This window comes from Marmota marmota, unplaced genomic scaffold (genome assembly GCF_001458135.2).
Source record: "Marmota marmota marmota unplaced genomic scaffold, marMar, whole genome shotgun sequence".
Lineage (NCBI taxonomy): Eukaryota > Metazoa > Chordata > Mammalia > Rodentia > Sciuridae > Marmota > Marmota marmota.
This window is the reverse complement of record NW_025999872.1, coordinates 898,882-919,117: the sequence shown is the minus strand read 5'-3', so window position 1 is coordinate 919,117 and position 20,236 is coordinate 898,882. Positions and strand designations below refer to the sequence as shown.

At 44.1% G+C, this 20,236-nt stretch overlaps 1 protein-coding gene across 5 annotated transcripts in view; it reads right to left on the bottom strand.

Moving 5' to 3' along the window:
- Pip4k2b (phosphatidylinositol-5-phosphate 4-kinase type 2 beta) overlaps positions 1 to 20,230 on the bottom strand; it is a 32,100-nt gene extending 11,870 nt beyond the window's left edge. Inside the window, exons 1-8 of one of the 5 annotated variants that reach the window (XM_048785476.1) lie at positions 20,000 to 20,185; positions 15,912 to 15,947; positions 7,834 to 7,931; positions 6,001 to 6,097; positions 3,201 to 3,353; positions 1,988 to 2,134; positions 983 to 1,021; positions 376 to 489 (exon numbers count right to left, since the gene is read on the bottom strand). In XM_048785476.1, the coding sequence (XP_048641433.1) occupies positions 376 to 489; positions 983 to 1,021; positions 1,988 to 2,134; positions 3,201 to 3,353; positions 6,001 to 6,097; positions 7,834 to 7,898 (615 nt within the window). In that variant the 5' untranslated portion in view covers positions 7,899 to 7,931; positions 15,912 to 15,947; positions 20,000 to 20,185. Of the gene's footprint in view, positions 1 to 375; positions 490 to 982; positions 1,022 to 1,987; positions 2,135 to 3,200; positions 3,354 to 5,585; positions 5,716 to 6,000; positions 6,098 to 7,833; positions 7,932 to 15,911; positions 15,948 to 19,999 lie in introns of those variants that run through there. The other 4 variants (XM_015506655.2, XM_015506656.2, XM_048785478.1 and 1 more) reach the window with 4 other exon arrangements.
- Between the last annotated feature and the right edge of the window lie 6 nt (positions 20,231 to 20,236).

The following is a 20,236-nucleotide window of genomic DNA, read 5'->3' as shown; positions in this document are numbered from 1 at the left end:
CTAGGCGAGTGCTCTACTGCTGAGCCACAACCCTGATGGTGGTGTATCTTAACAGCTGGTTTCCACTGTTCTAATGCTAGATGCCCTTTCTACTATGGGGACACCACCAGAAGGTGAGTTTGAAGATGGGGACAGAGAGAGACAGGGAAAAGCATTCCCAACATTTCACAGCACAAATGGTAGGTTTCCAATAATTGTCCACAGGCACAACCTTTAGGTGCAAACATTTGCCTACACTGCTCACATCACCACCTTTCTTTTGTCTGTGCTCCTGGAAAGGGGTGAATTCTATTTTTCTGAGGGCTGAACAGGCTCCTATTCTGAGTAAACGAGGGACCCTGTCTAGTCATGGTGAAGACAAGGCTTAGGAAGTACCTCAACATCCCGCTTCAGTTTCTCCAGGAAGTTCTTTTTACTCTCTTCTCCCACATGCAGCTTCTGTCCTTCATTGAGGAAGTCATTATCTTTGAATGTTGGCAAGTCCTTGGCCTGGAGAGCAACAGCAGCATTAGGTTAGGTGGGCTCACTCACTTGCCCCAGGGAGAACGAGCTGTTCTGCTGAGAGCAGTGTGTGCAAAGGGAAGGGGTTTCTTTTTAACACAAGATGCACAGTTTGCTCATTAGCAGCACAGGAGCCTACAGGCCCAGGCTTTGGATAGGCAGGAATGGCAAATATGTGGCATATGTCAGACAATGAGGACTGACCAAAGGATCCTTTCATGCTGAACCTGGACTATGCCAGAGCTCAGAATGACTCTTGCTGAACTATAACATGTAAACCGTCTCCATCCCGGCAAGACCGTAAAGAACCCAGAGAGAGCACAAGTAAAAGGCTGGAGACTGAGGCCTATACCAAGGTCAAGCAGGTGCTTAGTAACAGAAGTGTACTGGTGAACAGCTGCATGTGGGAGGGACAAGATGGCCAACAGAAGGTGTTTCTGATTCCAAGCAACCCTTCCACATTTGCTCAGCGCCAGCATACCTTCTCTTTGTCACTTGCTTCTCTGGCAACAGTAGAACCCTGAAAGGATAAGAGCCATCAGGAGAAGTTCAGCAGAGGCAAACTCCTTTGAGCAGACAAACATGCACTAGAGTTTGGGGAGAGCTGGCAGGTGAATGGAAATAGGCTGGTTAGTACCCTAGAGGGGCCAGGAGGCAGCAACTTGTCCACTCACTCAGCATAGCCCACTTACAGAGCTCTGACTACAGTTACAGAACTTTCAGTCTAACAGGGGACATGGACATTAAACAGTGAGTACACAATTCAACAATTCATTATAATGGTGCTAAGTGGTATGGGGAGGAGACACTCTGACACTATGAGAGCATGTAATGCAGGGGATGCTCCTGGAATGGGGAGGAGCAGTGGCCAGGGCCTACTTGCTGGAAGCAGCAGCATGTGAATTGAAGCTAAGTTTAGGCAGCCCTAATGTGGGGGAAGGGCAGGGCTGCTGAGAGGGAACCTATTCAGGCAGTATATGTAGAATCCTGGAATGGGAAGGAGCATAGGCACTGCAGGGATGCAAAGAAAATCAGTGTGGCTGCAGCAGAGGGAGGGGACAGCAGTATGAGGTGACAGAAGTCAGGAAGCCTGGTTCAAGAACAGTGGAGCACCCTGGTTCACAGCCCCAAGTGCATCCTTCTCAAAGCTTAGAAATGGACTTGCACTGTCACTCCACAGGGCCTGTACAGATGTCAGAGTATGAGCATCAGCATGGCCTGTCCCTGCTCTGCTACCCTGGGTGTGCGCAATTCACAGACAGGAGTTGAAGAGTATCTATTGTTATGTACATATGGTACATTTGTCACTGTCATCTGGACCTCAAGTAAGAATGGTCTGTAAGAAGCAGGCACATCAACTCCCAAGTCACTTGTCATGCCAATGCATGTGCTCTAGCTTTCCCAACTAGGCAGAAGTCAGAGCAATGGCCTCTCACAGCCTCAGACATAAGGTGGCCACACTGCTGGGAAACACAGAGCCCTTTACCTTAAGGTCATACTTGCGGTGTACAGTGAGACGATGGCTAAACACATTCCTCGTGACCACCATGTAGGTTTCCACGCCGTCCACAGTCAGGCGGTACATGCCCAGGAACTGTGGCAGAAGGGTGTTACCATGACACTCCACTATGAACTAGAATGGGAAGCAGGAAGACAGGGAAGGTTAAGGAACATGAAGGTGCCGAGCATGGATGGGGCTCTACCAGGCTAAAATGTTCCCTAGCTCCCTGGATTCTACTTCTAGACTAGTGGTTTTTTCAAGTGAGTTCTGTGAAATAATAGGGGTTGCTCAGACTTACAACAGGCGACAGCCACCCCACATCCACCTGGCATGGCAGAGTGAGGTTAGTTGAGCAGGCAGTGCAGAGTCCCTCCAGGAGACCACCTAAGATTTTTTTTTGTGGTGTTGGGGATCGAAGCCAGGGCCTTTTGCACGCAAGGCAAGCATTCTCTCTACCAACTTTGCTATATCCCCAGCCCGCCACCTAAGATTTTGTTTGCAATAGGATTACACAGTAGGACAATCATGGATCCAGGACTTGCTCTCCTCTGTCAGCCTAACGTAGGAAGGCCAAAGGGCAGAGATGAGCTGCAGAGGTAGGGATGGGACCCAGCGTCTGGGAGAACAGAGTGGTCCCACCCAAAGCTCTCATTGCTGAAACCCCCCAAAGACCAGAGTTCCATTCACCACTCTTCTGGTGTCACAGAGAGAAGGCCCAGGCAGGCTTAGGACAGGCACCCACATGGCACCACAGTACTCCCTGCTTTCTCCCTGGGCAGGTTCCAGAGGAGTGGAAAGATGGAATGGGAAGGAATCAACCCTGCTGCCCCACCTCTTTCAGAAGAAGCAAGGCAGATGCCAGAGGATGAAAACTCTCCAACTCAGACAACAAAAAGCTGTTCAACTGGGACTGAGTCAGCAACATGCCTTTGTGGCTCCTTTTCATGGGCTGGGGCTGTGGCTCAGTGGTTAAAGCCTTTGCCTGGCATGCGTGAGGCCCTGAGTTCAATTCCCAGCACCATAAAAAATAAAATAGGCATTTCACCTCACAGAAACAGGGAGAAGCTACTGCTTGGTTATCAGGAAGCATTTGCCACCACTAGAGAGGACATGGCCCGGGTCCCTGAGAAGCCCACCAGGGGTCCCCTCTCCTTCTTCTAACCCATTCTCCACTGCCCAGGCTTGGGACTCACCATACCTGGTGGTATTTCTTTAAGATGTTGTGCATCTCAGCCACATCCTCACTTGACACAGTCTTGATGACAAAGCGTCGGTCATAGGTGGTAAGGAAACGCGTACCACACCGGCCCTGGCTGTCACTGTTGATGGGTGCACTGCGTGTCACTGAGTTCTGAGAGCCCAAGACAAAAGCAGCTGGTTTTGGAAAAAGGCATAAAGATTCTTTTCTTCTTCTTCTTTCTTTCTGCAGTACTGGAGATGAACCCAGAGCCTTTCACATGCTAGGCAAGCTACACTATAGTCCTAGGATTCTGACTTTGATTCTGAATCTTCTCTGATGGGCTGGACTGTTCAAATGTCAAAAATACTACAATAGAGGGTTCCCAGATGGGACCTTATCCACCTCTTTGTTCTTGAGGTATTCATAACCCTTCCTAAAATCTTCCTCTACAATGATAAATTGACCCTTACAATCTGCCCCTGATCTTAGACTAGAATAGAAAGAGGACTATGAAGTGTCATTTCATCTTGATCCTAGAGAGCTAGCCTACAAACTAAAACAGCCTCAGATTTGAGGGGGCTGATTCTAACCCTGACCCTATAAACCATATTACCTTAGGTGAGCCATACTTCACCCTGAGTTTCCTCAACTGAAACACTAGGAGGCAGATCGAGTGGATTTCTCCAATCTCTTGAGTGACAAAGACCAAGCTTAGGAAAAACGCAACGGGCCTAGCGTAAGGACACAATGGACACAGTCACCTCTTTTCCCTGTATTAACCCTGAGGCTCAAAAACCCTTCCCAAAATGGGAGGCTGATCCTCAACTTTTGGTCATCAACCTGCCCCCTCATCTCAGCTTCCTGCTCTTCTGTGAATGACTGGAAGGCAGTTCTGGTAGACTTTCTGGCTCTGCCCCTACTCAATCTCAAGTCCCCACTAGGATCAGAGAGCAGGAGAGATGGGGGACAATGTGAGTTGACCAAAAGCCATGTGTTCACACAGTAGACCCCTGGGAGACAAGGCTGAGGGGAGACCCCAGTTGTTCCCAAGAACATGGAGATCCACTCATAGAAGTGCCTCCTTTCCAGATCCCTGCCTTATCTCTTACTGAGGACTCTACTTTCTACTGTCACCCAATGACTCCTCAAAAAACCATATGGGGGGCTGGGATTATAGCTCAGTTGGTAGAGCACTTGCCTAGCATGTGTGAGACATGTGTGGGTTTGATCCTTAACACCACATAAAAATAAAATAAAGGTATTGTGTCCATCTACTATAAAAAACATTAAAAAAACATGGGGGGGGATAAGCGCCATCTTCATGGAAGAAACTAAGTCTGAAGGGTTGATGGGCTCTCTATGTTCCTTGGAAAAGATGCTAAATTAAAGGAGCTCCCCAGAAACAGGACATCCCCAACCAAGAAATGCTGAGCAGGCTGCATGAATGAGTGACCTCTCTCCATGCCTGTGCCTCTGCCAATAAGACTTGCAGCTGTGAGCCCAGGTGGAGGTGTAGCTCTGCCTGCCTTAGGTCCAGGCAGCTTCTTCCCACTAAATCACTGGTAGCCCATGAGCAGAGGCCCTGCCCAGAATGTCAGCCCTGCTGCCCTCATTTCAGTCTTGAGCAGTCATGTGCCCATCAGGCTTTTAGAGGCAAAATGCAGACATGGGATGATGTGGTGAGATAGTCCAGGGACGAGGAAGGAACCAAAGGAGAAAGAAGGCGTCCCAGCAATTTGGGGTTCCAACAATGGCAAGAAGTTTTTAGAAAACCTCAGGCTCCAGACAGGTCATGATTTACTTCAGGGTCTGATCCTAGCAGAGGCGGATGGAGGGACCTCACAGTACTTCTTAGATGTGGACATTCCTGGGTGCTCAAAGCCCTGAGATCTCCTCCTCCTTTCACATACCCTCAGCCTCCTAGTCAGGATATCGTGTCTATAGCAGGCCCTCAGAGTGAAGGCAGGGAGGGACATTTGTGCCTGAGGCCCACTCTGCTCCTGTGAACTCTGTGAAAGGCTTACTGGGATTGAGTGGCTTACTAGGATTGAGTAGGCATCCGTTTTAGATTTTACTGTGCTTGTACACTCCCCTTTTTCCACCACAAATGATTGAAAGTCAGCTATGTTTTGAAAACTATAAGGTGAAGTGAAAAATTCTCCCACCTTTACCTCTAGGCTATCTGCTAGGGGAAGAAGGTCCAAAGAGAAGGGCAAGGTATAGAAGGGACTGAAGCCAGACTGAATGGACTCTGAGTCAGACTATCATGTTCTGATTTTGGGACTGATTCCTCTCAACAGGCTTCTAAGACAGTATCGCCCCTGAAAAGGGCAGTTGCCCTGATATGCCTACCCCACTCCCACCACCAGGATAGGGGACAAGTTTAAGAGGTGACACTCATACCTGGGAAGAGGTTACACTACCCTTGAAGTCTTCCTTTTCTAATCTGTCTTATCTGCTTTAAGAGGCCTCATCTTTCGCTGGCAACAATTCTCTCTCTTAAGTCAAACTACGAGGAGAGGGTTCTTCAGCCTAGACTGGGAATGTCAGACTGAAATGAAGCAGCTTCCACACATCCCTCTCCCTCCCACTATTCACCCTCCCAGGGACAGGAACGTGAGCTGAGGCATCCTCAGAAGCACATCTAAAGCCCCTGTCCCTCCAAGAGCCCAGCAGTCCTGGGAAAGACTGCATGAACTAGAATAAGATGTGACAGGGGGGACACAAGGACGGCTGATGCTTTTTCCTCTATTTGTCCTGTGGCTTCCTGACCCCACTCCATTCCCAAACCTTCCAGGTTTTACTAGACAGCCCGTACCTGGTAATCCTGATCATCAATCCCAAACCTCTCACGGAGATTTCGGAACACCATCGGGCAGTACTCCTTAAACTTAAAGCGGCTGGGGAGGTTCTCCCTAGGGAAAGTAGAGCATCACTCAGCTTCATTCTGACATCAGAACTCCTCAAATTGTGGCCCACAGACTGCCCCAACCTGAACAATCTTTCATGCTTAAATGCTGATTTCTAGGTCCTAGGAACTCTGGAGGTAAGTTTGGAAATCTGCATTTTTAATAAACACTGCTGGTGATTCTAAGCATGTATAAACTTAAAATTTTTACACCTAAGCCAGGCCCAGTGGTACACACCTATAACCCCAGCTACTTCGGAAGCTGAGGCAGGAGGATGAATAGTTTGAAGCAAACTTTGCAAAACCCTGTCTCAAAACAACAAAAAAAAGTTACGTCTCTATTCACTTTGTAAATATTAATATAGTCATATACTTATGGCTTGTGTACTTTTCTCTATGTGTCCTTCAATAAAATTTAAAGGAGAAAAAAAAAACTAGCCCTGTGAAGTGAGACTGTGTGTAGGGCGTACCTCACAGGCACTGTAAGTGCTACCGCAGGTCACAGCATGTGAACTTCTGCTGTGAGGCAATATCAGTCTAGAGGGAAAGACTCCTCTCACCAAAGGCCTCTCTCCTCTGGGGATGTTCCTACTGAAACATCCTGAATGGGTATTCAAGACATCCTGCCCTGGGCTTCTACTGGGATGTAGGAAAAAGTGAGGTATGAAGAGATCCCCGCTCAGTTAACTGGGATCCCATCTTTTAAAGCCATGTTTGCTGACTTCTGGCACCAATCTATACCCTTTCCACTCCTTAGACTGATCAGAGGACTGGATCCTGAAATGGCTGGTGGTACACTGCCACCTCTGGATCCCTGGGCTTCTAGATCAGAATCACCTCTTTTTCTACCTGAGTGGAGATCTGCTTCTCCTTCCTTAGGTGGCCACTTAGCAGGTGGCAGCTATGAAGACAGATGGCTTCTAGAACAAGATATTATTATTAACGATGGCAAAGAGAGAGAGGCCACTAAGGGATATTCTGAAATCAAGCTTTTCCTCTGAGCTAACAGTCTGGGACTAGTGGGGTGACAGCCTACCTGGTAAGGTGGTAAAGGCTTTAGGACAAAGGAGAATAGAACCAGGATGGACATAAAGAAAGGAACATAGTAAATAGCAAAGGGTCCCTGGGGAAACAGTAGGACAAAAAAACAAGGCCTCAATAGGGCTTAGAGCAGGCTCCCAACTGTACCAGGTGAGATGGCTACTGAAGGGTCTCCAACAATGTCTGAGACAACCTTTAGACACTGGTGATATTCCAAGAAGCTACAAGGGACAAAAATAGGAAGCGTTACTTTGGGTAGTGCCCTTGAGCACTATGCTTAGCCTGTTGTTTACACACCAGTCAGGGAGAAAAGATCTTGGCTCACTGCAGGCCAGGAAAATGCCTGGATGATTCCTGCCTCAGACCAAGATCAAGATAGGGCCACTACTGAAGCCACATACTAGATACCCCAGCTCCCAAATCGCTCATCTCTCCAGAGCTAGCCCTCCATGAATCACCCAGGACCTAGCCACACATCCCAAGAGACACTGGAGGTGGCAGATAAAGAAATGCATTGACCAGAGAATGCCATGGAGAGAGAATGTCATTACAAATGCATTTTCCCAGCCAGCTTAACAACTCTGAGACAGATGCACTATTATACTCTGCCAGGTGCTGGCGTGGCCCACCATGCATGAGGCTACAGAGGTTTGAAGGAAAAAAATGCTCATAAAACTTGAGCCCACTCAGTAAGCAACTTACTTATTGAAGAGATGATTATCCACCTTGATCTTGCTGTAGGCTTTGAAGTCATCTGGCATTAGCATGACAGGGACAGGGACATTGCTCAGCTCATTGATCTGTAAAGCAAAAGAAGAGGGAGGTCCTTGAGATAATATGCTATCATGTGGAATGCCACCATCCGTCTACAGATTCCTTCCTTGTCTTTATTTCTGCCCTTCTCAAGTTCCCAACCTTATGTCCACCTGTTGAAATTCTCCCTCTAATAAGGTACAGCTCAAAAGGTACCTCCTTCATGAAGCTTTCCACAGTACTCCAGACCATAAATAAATACTCTTTCCCTACTTGGAATTCCTGAAGCATTGTATATATCCTTCCTTTGGCCATCTCACAGACATTACATATTGTAGTTAATGTAATTAATAAACTTCATGGGCCTGTTAGATTTCAGCTAAGCAATACTGTTATTGATCTTTGGGGGCTATGCAGTCCTTGGCACCACAAATTAAAACATGGCAGTTACTCAGTATTTGTCAAATGCAATACATGGATCAATGAATAAATGTCCTCCAATCTAGGTGCATATTAATTAAAGCCTTTGAACATCCTCATGCAAATTGTGGGCTATTCAAAGCAGGAAAAAACATGGGTGGGTTTGTATAGGTGTGTAACTTTGTATCTCCAAAGTAAAGGGTTAAACTTAAAGGGAACAAAAGAGGTAGACATCTCACCCCTGGTTCACTCTGACCCTCTAGCAAAAGCAGGGCCAGTTCCCTATGTAATAGCTTGCTTATGCTGAACTGGCGAAGATGGATTAGGATCCCTTGCCCCTACTGTATACAAACCTTCTCAGTGTCTTTCATCCCCCTTCAGAGACTTGGCTTCCCATTGGTACAGAGCTGAGTGGGCAGGTCCTGCTCTTCCCCATCCCATTTAGCCTATTAGTGGTCTAATTAGCCACAGATGTCCTCTTCCATCACTAAAGAGTATTTGACATTTGACTCTCAACCCAGTTGCCATTAATGCATTCAGAATTTATAGAGGAAACCTTAGTCCTGACTTAATGGATTGGGGGTTGGGGGGCACAGCCTTGTGTCTCCCAGATACCTTTCTTGCAAATCCTATTATCTCAATGATGTGGCAGGGAGGGAATAACCTACAGTCATTAGGACTCCTCCAGGAGCATAAATGGGGAAAATGGCATTTAATTTGCTGCCCTTTTTATGTTTCAAACTTTTTTTTATTTAGAAATACCAGAGGATATAGAAAGTTCAAGTTAATGCAGTCTGGGGAACCATATCTTCTCAGAGTTGGTTTAAAAAAAGCCAGTTCACTCATCGGGAAGTTGAGGAAGGTGGAGGAGTATATGTATACAAAGAAGGGACAGTGGATAGAAATATAAGTTAAGGGTGTGGTGGAGACAACAAACTGCTGGCAAATTTGACTGACACAGACAATGAGTGTGATCCCATTTACATGAAACTCCAGAACAGGAATCTACAGGAAAAAATCACCTAAGAGGCTGTCTGGGTAGGTTGGAGGTTGTCAAGTGTAAAAGGACATGAGAAGTATAAGGTGATAGAAAAGATCCATGTGGGCTGTGGCTGTGGCTCAGCGGTAGAGCACTCGCCTAGCACGTGTGAGGCCCTGGGTTCGATCCTCAGCACCACATAAAAATAAATAAATAAATAAAATAAAGATATTGTGCCCAACTACAACTAAGAAATAAATATTAAAAAAAAAAATGATCATGTGTTGTCTGGAGTGATGGTTATGTGATTAATCACTCTAGGGATTAGTTATACTTTTATTATTTTGTCAAAAATCTGTAAATTGTACACTTTAAAAATGTGTGTATTTTATTGTATGTAAAGTTTTCATCAATAAAAGTGATTTAAAATTTTCCAACATCCTGGGCTGGGGTTGTGGCTCAGCAGTACAGCACTGGCCTGGCACGTGCAAGGCCCTGGGTTTGATCCTCAGCACCGCATAAAAGTAAATAAAATAAAGGTATTATTTCCAACTACAACTAAAAAATAAATATTAAAAATTTTTTCCAAGGGCTGGGGATGTGGCTCAAGCGGTGGCACGCTCGCCTGGCATGCGTGCGGCCCGGGTTCGATCCTCAGCACCACATACAAACAAAGATGTTGTGTCCACCGAAATCTAAAGAATAAATATTTAAAAAATTCTCTCTCTCTCCCTTTCTCTCTCTCTCACTCTCTCTTTAAAAAAAAAAAAAAAAAAAAAAAATTTCCAACATCCCAATCTGTAATGACCTTTATCATTAAGCCCTCCCAACAGTCAAATAAAACAACCATGCCAGCTCATTCCAGAGGTGATCATGAGAGAGCTTGACTGTCAAATCTGTGCCTACAGAGAAAACCATTCCACTTCCTTATTTTTCTGCCAACAGAAACAATTCATGATGGTGGTACCACTTCCTTTTTCCTGGTATATCAAGCCTGACTCTGAGAGTTAAAGGGGAAAAAGAGAAAAAGAGATTCCAGGTTCTTAAGCAATTCACCTTTTCTAGCTTGTCCCATTGGATCACAGTATGGCTTCACACCAAAACATTACAGAATCTGCTACGAATTGATTCTGGTTAGTCCAAGATCCAAATTTAGTACCAAAGTCAGGGATTGATACTAGGAGAACCAGAAATGATTAAAACACTTACTTGAGAGAGGTCAACTGTTCCTTAGCCAGGGTGAATTAGTCTCACAGGACCTATTAATTATTTATTATCTCTCTATTCATTATTTCTCTGTGTAAACTTTTTTTCTTTTTTGGGGGGGCAGTACTGGAGATTGAACCCAGAGGCACTTCACCATTGAGCTACAGCCTCAGCTCTTTTTATTTATTATTTTGAGCCAGGGTCTTGCTGAGTTACCCAGGCTGGCCATGAACTTGTAATCCTTTTGCCTCAACCTTGGGAGTTGCTGGGATTACAATCATGTGCCACTATACCCAGCTCATTTTTACTCTTGATTATAAGTCTAATAATAGGAATTTTTAAATTCAAATAATATATTGGTGGACAACCCATGAACCTCAACTATATAGACTCACCCCTTTTTTTCCAATGGGCCACATGTAGATTATTCACTCTAGATATTAGTTATACTTTTATTCTTGTACCAGGGATTAAAACCAGGGACACTAAACCACTAAACTACATCCCCAGACCTTTTTGAAAATTATTATTTTTTATTTGAGAAAGGGTCTGGCTAAATTGCTTAAAGCCTCCCTAAGTTGCTCCTGCCTCCCAAATCACTGTATATTTTTCACTTTTCATTTCTTAGTTGTGTTAAATTTTATATCCTCAGAGTTCAATTCAATTTCATATGGACAGGAGTTATTGAAAAAGCTACTATATGCTTCATTCTGTGGATGATATGTGTGTGTGAGGAGGGGTGCCAAGGAGAAAGGGTTATGTACATTAAAGAACTATGAGGCTTATGCTCTAATCAAGGAAATGAGTCAAAGCAGTAAACAATCTTAAGAAGAACACGGGACACAGAGGAGGATAAGGTTAATATGATCAGAGGATCAGACCCCCTGGCCCTCACACATCAGGCTACAAACAGGCACCTAAGTCTTTCCCGGTATTGCCAAGAGCACTCAAAACTGGAAAAATCTACAAGATCATGTTATACGCCTGCTTAAAAATCTTCCATGGCTCCTCATCAACCTCAGTGTAAAGTTTTAACCTGGCATTCAACACCTTTTCTGATCTGGCTTAGACGATGTCAAACTTCTACTCAATTTATGACATCCAAGCACTGTCTCAGAAACTGGAGAGACAAAAAACAAAAGATGTCCTCTGTTTGGCTGTGAAGACAGACAACAGTAACTAATACAATCTGACGTGTGCTATAACTGCCTAGGAGATGGAAAAAATAGATTAAGAAATGATTGATTCTGGGGTAGGGGTGTAGCTATTTAACTGCAACATGTGAGAGCCCTGGGATTGATCCCCAGCACTGCAAGGAAAAGACAGAGAAGTAAAATAAAAGAAAAAGAGAAAGGATTGCTTCTGCCCAGGAGTAGGAATGAGGGAACTGATTGCTAATGGAAACTATGGAGAAATAAATTTGAGAAAGTCCTATTATCATAGTTCCCCCCCCCCCAAAAAAAAAAAAGACAGGAAAGGAATCCTAGGCCATTGGAACAGTGAAAACCAAGCCTTAGAGTTATGAAATATACTGCCATTTTAAGAACGGCGAGTACATTGTGCAGGGGCATTTGGGTAAACAGAGGGCAGCAACACACGTCAGAGGTAGTAAGAAGAGCAGGGGGATAACCGGAAAATATGTGAACCATCTAGCACATTACAAATATTAATAAATGATAGCTGTTTCCATTGGTCAAATGCCTATGAGAGGTTGGTACTCTCTATCATTATTAATCACACATACACAATATATATTCTAGGGCTGGAGATATAGCTCAGTTGGTAGTGTGCTTGCCTCGCATGCACAACACCCTGGGTTCAATCTCCTGCACCACAAAAAAAATTTATATATATATATATTTTTTTTCTCTATTCTGTGCTATGATTTCTAACACTAGTAGCCACATATTATTAATCTGATTTTGCAAGAGAAGATCAAACACTATGTGAAGAAACAGGATTTGATCCCAGATCTGTCTGATGCCAGGTCTGTCTGTCTGGGCTCTTTATACCATGCTGTGCAATCCTGCTTACAGATGGCCACCTTGCCTAAGGCTGTGTTTTCCATTCCTTGTCTCAAGGAAAAAGCATTATGCCCACTTTATAGGAAATAAAAATGAAGCTAGCAAAAAGAAAAGAAAAATATGACTGCTCCAAAGCATACCACTAATAACTGGCAGAGCCTAGATTTGAACTTAGGCTTGCCTACTGCGTGGTAGATTTAGACTTGATTATGCAGCAACGGGAAGCCCTCTCAAGTTATGTCTGAGGATTCGCAAGTTGGGCAACACAGAAAGGAATGAAAACCAAGAACTGCAAAAGGCAAAGAAGCAGTAAGACCATTTACAGACCATTTATTTAATACAATTGTTCAGATGATAGACTGCAGACCTAAGAATAGAAAGGATAAAAGTCAACAGAATCAGCTTAGATCTAGCTCAATGACAGTTCCTGTCTGAGAGGTTCCCTGTCTCCCCCAGGTTGAATTAATTACTCATTCCTCTGTGTTTTCTTTACGTCCTAAATATCACAATCACTTAGGTAATTATTTTGTTTTATATGTTTGATTTCTCTACTAGGCTGTGAGTCCCTAGAAGAGACTTTTTTTGGGGGGGGAGGGGTACCAGGGATTGAACCCAGGGGCACTTAAAAACTGAACCACAGTCCCAAGCCCTTTTTAAATATATCTTATTTAGAGACAGGGTCTTGCTAAGTTGCTTAGGGGCTTAGTCAGAGGCTGGCTTTGAACTTGCAATCCTCCTGACTCAGACTCCTGAGCCACTGGGATTATGGGCCTGAGCCGCTGTGTCCAGCAAGACTCTATCTTATGCATGTTTATGTCTATAGAAAATGACTAGTACATAGTAGTTATTAAGTAGAAGAATGGATGGACAGAAGAGAAGGAGGGAGGTGGGGACTGAAGAATGGTTAGCACTAGGATAAATGGAGAACAGAGACAGCAAGGCTAGAGTGTCTATGCCAGAGGCTCACAGTCTGGAGGACAGGAAAGAAGGTTAACATCAGCTACTGAAGCTATGACAGACTGTAAGGTTTCTTTCTTTCTTTCTTTTTTAATATTTATTTTTTAGTTGTAGTTGGATACAATATTTTTATTTTATTGATTTATATGTGGTGCTGAGGATCAAACCCAGGGCCCCGCACATGCTAATCAAGTGCTCTACCACTGAGCCACAACCCCAGTCCCAGAGACTGAAGTTTCAAATGCCAGGGAGAGAAGAAAAAAATTAGTTGACAAAGGGAGCAACTACAAGTTTTGAAGCATAGAAGGTCCTGCCTAATGCAACATGTTAGGAGGATGTGGCTTTGCTTTACTATTTCTGCACATTCCTAGGCCAATCTTGTTCACCTTCAGCAGCAGCAGGGGTACATTGTGGAATGCAAACTCATTCAAGATTCAGGCTCAGTACAACACATTAGGAAGGTAAGTCTGTTGTATGTCATGTCACATAAGTAGTTTTTGGATTATCCACATGATCAAGTCCATAAACTCTCAGAATAAATAATGAGAAAGCTAAAAAAACTGAATAAGAAAGAACTTGAGAGGGCTGGGGCTGTAGCTCAGAGGCAGAGCGCTTGCCTAGCATGCATGAGGCACTGGGTTCAATCCTCAGCACCACATAAAAATAAACAAATAAAATAAAGGTATTCTGTCCATCTACAACTAAAAAAAAAAAAATTTAAAAAAAGAAAAAAGAAAGAACTTAGAAACAGAGCATTCACTCTGCTGATCCTACTGGAGATAAAAATTCAGTCACCAGCTAGGCATGTTGGGGAGACTGAGGCAGGAAGATCACAAGTTCAAAGCCAGACTCAGCAACCTAGCGAGACCTTGTCTCAAAATAAAAAGAGGACATAGCTCAGTGGTAAAGCACCTCTGGGTTTAATCCCTGGTACAAAAAAAAAAAAAAAAAATCCAGTCACAACTTCTAATCCAGTGAATTTCTGACTCCAGAAGCCCCCACTTCCCTGTGTATGACCTTCATAGGAATTGTTACCTAGGAGGGATGGGTTAGCCACATTGGCTTCCTGACATGTCCCAGGGCTTTGACAGCAGTTCAGCAATAGGCTGGCCACCAATGGCTTATCTGTTACCTGCCACCATAGAAAACATGATGTGCTAGCTAACACACTCCTAGGACCAAGGAGGTCCAAGCAAGATCTGGAACTCCACGGAAGAAAAGAAAAAGAACAGAAAGCTCAGGGAGCCAATAACTCCACCCCTGGGTTTATTCCTTTTTATATCTTGGTTTTTCTTCTCCTGTTCGAGTGCCCCTATTCTCTGCAAGAAGGGAACACCTGCTGAAGGGCAAATTTACCCAAAGGCCTGACCAGAGCAAGAATATTTACTGAAGATCTCTAAAGCAGCAGGAAAAGAGAAAAAAGTAAGGAAAGAAGGTTCTGGGTCTGCATTAAGCAGAGAAAAAGTGTGGACAGAATGGTTATGGGATGTAGGAGAAAAATTGAGCAGATATTAAGAATGACTCTGTTCCATACACAATAATAAAAATGAACACCAAATGCATTACGATCTAAATTTAAAAGCTAAAACTAGCCAGCCAAGTGGCATATGCCTGTAATCCCAGTGACTTGGGAGGCTCAGACAAAAGGATGGCAAATTCAAGATCAGCTGGGGCAACTTAGCAAGGTCCTATGCAACTTAGTGAGACCCTGTCTTAAAATAAAAAATAAAGGCCCGGCTCATGGCATATTTCTGTAATCCCTGCTGCTCAGGAGACTGAGGCAGGAGGATCATGAGTTCAAAGCCAGCCTCAGCAACTGCGAGGCACTAAGCAACTCAGTGAGACCCTGTCTCTAAATAAAATACAAAATAGGATTGGGGATGTGTCAGTGGTCGAGTGCCCCTGAGTTCAATCCCCAGTATCCCCCAAAAAAATAAAAATAAAAAGGGGGGCTGGGGATGTAGTTCAATGGTAAATTCCCAGAACTAAAAGCCAAACTAAACCAAACAAAAAAAACCACCAAAAAAAGACAAAAACAACCACCAAAAACCCCTAGTGTATGTGTACACACAAACACACACACACACACACACACACACACACAAAGAAACAGCACTATTCATAAGAACCAGGATGAGGAATGACCTAAATTCATGGGTAGATGAATAAGAAAATGTGGGAAATACATAAAATGGAATACTATTTAGCCTTGAAAAAGGGAATTCTGCAATATGCAACAACATGGATAATTTTGAGGACGTTATATTACATGAAAACAGTCTCAGAAAGACAAACACTGTATAATTTCCCTTAATAAGTTATTTAAAATCATCAAATTTATAAAAACAAAGAGTGGAATGGTGATTGCCAGGGGTTGGGAGGAAGGAGAATTGGGTAATTAATGGGCATAGGGGATATAGCTCAGCTGGGAGAGTACTTGCCTCACATGCACATGTCCCTAGAGTCAATCCTCAGCACCACAAAAAAAAAAAAAAGTTTCAATCAAGCAAGATGAATAAACTCTAGAGATCTGTTGTACAACATTGTACCTATGATAAAAAATAATATATTATACCCTTAAAAACTGTTAAGAGTGGGGATGGGCATGGGGCTCAGCGGTAGAGCACATGTGTGAGGCCCTGGGTTCAATCCTCAGCACCACATAAATAAATAAAATAAAAGGTATTGTGTCCACCTACAATTAAAAAAATATTTAAAAAAAACTGTTAAGAGGGTAGGTTTCATGTTAAATGTTTTGATCACGGTAAATTTTTTTTTTAAAACAGAGCTAAAACTATAAAACTTTTAGAAGGAAATACAGGAGTAGTCTTTACAACTTTGGGTTAGACAAAGCCGAAGACATGATACTAAAAGTATAGGCAACAAAAGAAAAATATATAAACTAGACTTTATCAAAGTTAAAACATAAGCTTCAAAGGATACCATGAAGAAAATTAAAAAACCCAGAGTGAATGGGAGAAAAATTTGTAAATCATTCATCTGATAAAGGATTTATATCTAGAATACATACTCTCACAACTCAATAAAATGTGACAACCCAATTTAAGAATTTATACAAAAAAAATCTTTTTAATGGGCAAAGGATTTAATAGACATTCTCCAAAGAAGCATACAAGATGCTTAACATCATTGTTATCAGGGAAATGCAAATTAAAATCACAATGAGATAGTTTCACACTCACCAAAATGCCTATACTAAAAAAAGACAATAACAAGTGTTGACAAGGATGTGGAGGAATTAGAACCCTCATATACTATTGGTAGAAATATATACTGGTGTAGCTGCTCTGGAGAAAAATCTTGCAGTTTCTCAAATGGGTACCATCAACTGCTCCTACTCCTCTGATCATATTGGTAAAGTTACACCCATACCTGGTTCCTAAAAAGCCCAAAAGCATCAGATCACATCAGCCTTCCTGGTCTCCATACTTCTTCCCAGATATTTCTTCCCTAATTCCAGACCCTCTGAACCGTTATTTCATCCACTAAAACTGGGTTCTCTTTTTACTAGTTCTCCCCCGACAGGTCCAAAGTCTTCTGAATTTTCACCTTGTTTTCACTACACTCTTCCTACACAAAGTCCAGGGGCTGCATCTCTTATCCATGAGAAGAGCTCCTTTAAAAACACTGAGTTCAGGGCTGGGGATGTGGCTCAAGCGGTAACGCGCTTGCCTGGTATGCGCGGGGCGCTGGGTTCGATCCTCAGCACCACATAAAATAAAGATGCTGTGTCCACCAAAAACTAAAAAATAAATATTAAAAACAATAAAAAAAAACAAAACACTGAGTTCAAAGACCTTCTTTTTCCACCTAGAATTAAACCAACTGTCTCATGAGAGGATAACTGGCTTTTGCTTTATATAAAGACATAATCAGTCAGGTACAGTGCCACACACCTATAATCCTAGCAACTCAGGAGGCTGAGGTAGGAGGATCCCAAATTTACAGACAGACTCAGAAATATAGTGAAGACTTAAGGAACTTGACAAGACCCTGTCTCAAAATAAAAAGGGCTGGGGCTGTGGTTCAGTAGAAGTATCTCTGGGTTAAATCCCCAGCACCAAAAAAAAAAAAAAAAAAAAGCAGAAGAAATGACATCCATCCTTCATATTTGATTTACCATAGACCAGTATACCTAGATGCTTAAATGGTAAGGAATCAAAGAAGAGAGGATATCTGAAAACTCAGATGGAAAAAAGTTGTGACATCAGGCTTCTGAAGGAAGGGAACCTCCAAGAAAGGCTTGATCCACCAAAACCAGTGGCCCTGATCCCCAAGAGAATTGCAAGATTTTATATTCTTCTGGGCATGTGTGTCTCCACTTCCCAGATGGGGACACTAAATTACTACACCTTCTTGTAGATCAGAATGAAGCAATAAAACAAGAGACTAACTCACCTCTAAAGCTTACCTGTCCAGGGCAGTGGTGCTCTATATCCATCCCACCCAGGTACTCATTCATATTTAGATGCATGGCTCTTGCTTAAAAGTCAATGCCTTTCCAGCTAGCTCCTCAAACTTTAACTGCACTTTTATCATTGAGTTACACTTCCAACCCTTTATTTTTTAATTTTTGAGACAGGGTCTCACTTAGTTGCCCAGGCTGGCCTCCAACTTGCTATCCTCCTGTCTCAGCCTTCTGAATTGCTGGGATCACAAGCATGTGCCACTACATCCAGCATCAAACTGTTTTAAAGTTGGCAAAGAAGAAGGTGAATACCGTGTCCATCTGCCATTCAAAGGCTTTCATCTCATTGCCTGGGCAGACTTACTGCCTATCTAGTAGCAAACAAAGCACCACTCTCAGGAAACGGCATGCACAAGCACACACCCCAGAGCACATATTCAGATTTTCTAGCAAGACTATAGCTCCCATCTATCCTGGGATGTGAAGAAAAGGAACAGGAGGCAAAGAAAACAGAGCCCTGTGGTGCTGGACAATGAACTCCATCTCTTGCTGTAATCACAGGCAAGCTACTCTTTCACACAGGACCCAAGTTCCTTCCAGCTATTCCAGACTTAGGCTTCTCCCAGTTCTCTACAGAGACATAACGCTTTCTAGTGAGATGCAGGATAGAGAATAAAATCAAGGAATGACTTCCAGAAAGGGACACAGGGTTCACATTTTGATGACCCAGTTTCCCACAAAATGTTGCCAGATGACCCTGGTGGCGGCAGGAAGCAGGAGGAGCAAATTCTGCTGGATTGTTGGCCCAAAGCAGCTCCTAGAGGTCTGAACATTAAACCAATGTACTCACTACCCTGCCAGGACCCTCACTAATCCCAGTAATGACAATGAAAGGCAATCTACTCATGACCAACTAAGACCTCACATATAACATGTGCTTTTCTATATCAGATGTATCACATAAAACCGTGGCTCAGGTTATGGTTCATCAACCTCCAGCCAAAGCCACATCTAGCCCCTCTACCAAAGCAAAGCAAAGTCTTGGATCCCTGGTCATCATTTAGTCTAATTTCAAGAGTTCAGAAAAACCAGGGAATCTAAAGAGTTGAAGTCCACAGAAAACCCAAAGCTTCATTTTCCTCATTCCAAACTTATAGCTGGCAAAGGTAGTGCTTCAGGTCTTTTTACTCCCAAAGAAATGGTCAGAAGGCAAAGAGCAAGTGTCCAGAAGAGCAGACAGACCCTAAACAAACAGCTCTAAAAAAGTCACCCAGCTCAAATTCTGTAATCAGATCCAACTTCCTGGCAGAGCTGATGGACAATCTCAAAGCACCCCAAGATCCAGAGCTGATGAACGACAGTCACCATTAGCACATCCTTGAGAACCATAAAGTAGAAAAGTCAGTCTTTGAAATGAACACCACAGAATAGGGAAGACACATTATTTAAATTATGAATAGTCCTTATAATCAGGCCTCTACTACTCTCAAGACTGATACATTTACTCTCCTCCCTCTTCCAGAAGGACCCTAGTACCGTGTTTGTACTTCAAAGGAACCTGTGCTTCTCCAGTCGATACATCTCGTTCAAGAAAAAAAACAAATCCAGGGAGATTTCCATAGTAGGGGTAAGGAGGCCTGGAGGATGGGAAACTTTGAGCAGCCACCCCAACCAAACGACTATACACAGAGGAATATTCACGCAGGCCAGTGCCACTTGCCCTGTCAACGGGACAATGATCCGGCAGCCAGCTACAAGGGGCAAGGAGGAATACACATGTAACCAACAGGGTGAGATGAGAAGCGAGTCAGAGGGGACCAAAGGGATTCCGCTGCAGCCAGGCCTTCCCTCTGAGCTCCAGGGGTAGCCCGAAACCAGCACACGGACGCAGGAAGCCAGAGGGGCTGGAGGGAAGACCGCGACCGCACACCACGGAGACACCAGGCCTCGCGTGGCGTTCGGGGAGTGCACCGCGGCCGGACGGTAAGCAAGGATGGGCGGGGGTGCGTGCAAGTGGCTTGGCCAGGGGCTGCAGGCGTCACCCTCAGGGCCTGCGGGGCGAGGGCCAGGGGCAAGGGGACAAGCGGGGGAGCTGGTTACCGTGTGGTTCACCCCCCACATCAGGACGCTGAGGATCGGCTCGCTGGCCCGGAATAGCTTCACTTTCTGGCACACGAAATGCTTCTTCTTGGTCTTGGTCTTGCTGGCGCTGAGCGGCGCCACCGCCACCGCCGTGGTGCTAGTGCAGTTGGACGACATGCCCGAGGCGGCGGCGGCGGCGAAAGGGGGGGCGGCGAAGACAGCGCACAAACCAGCGGCCCCAGGCCTCCCCCGGAC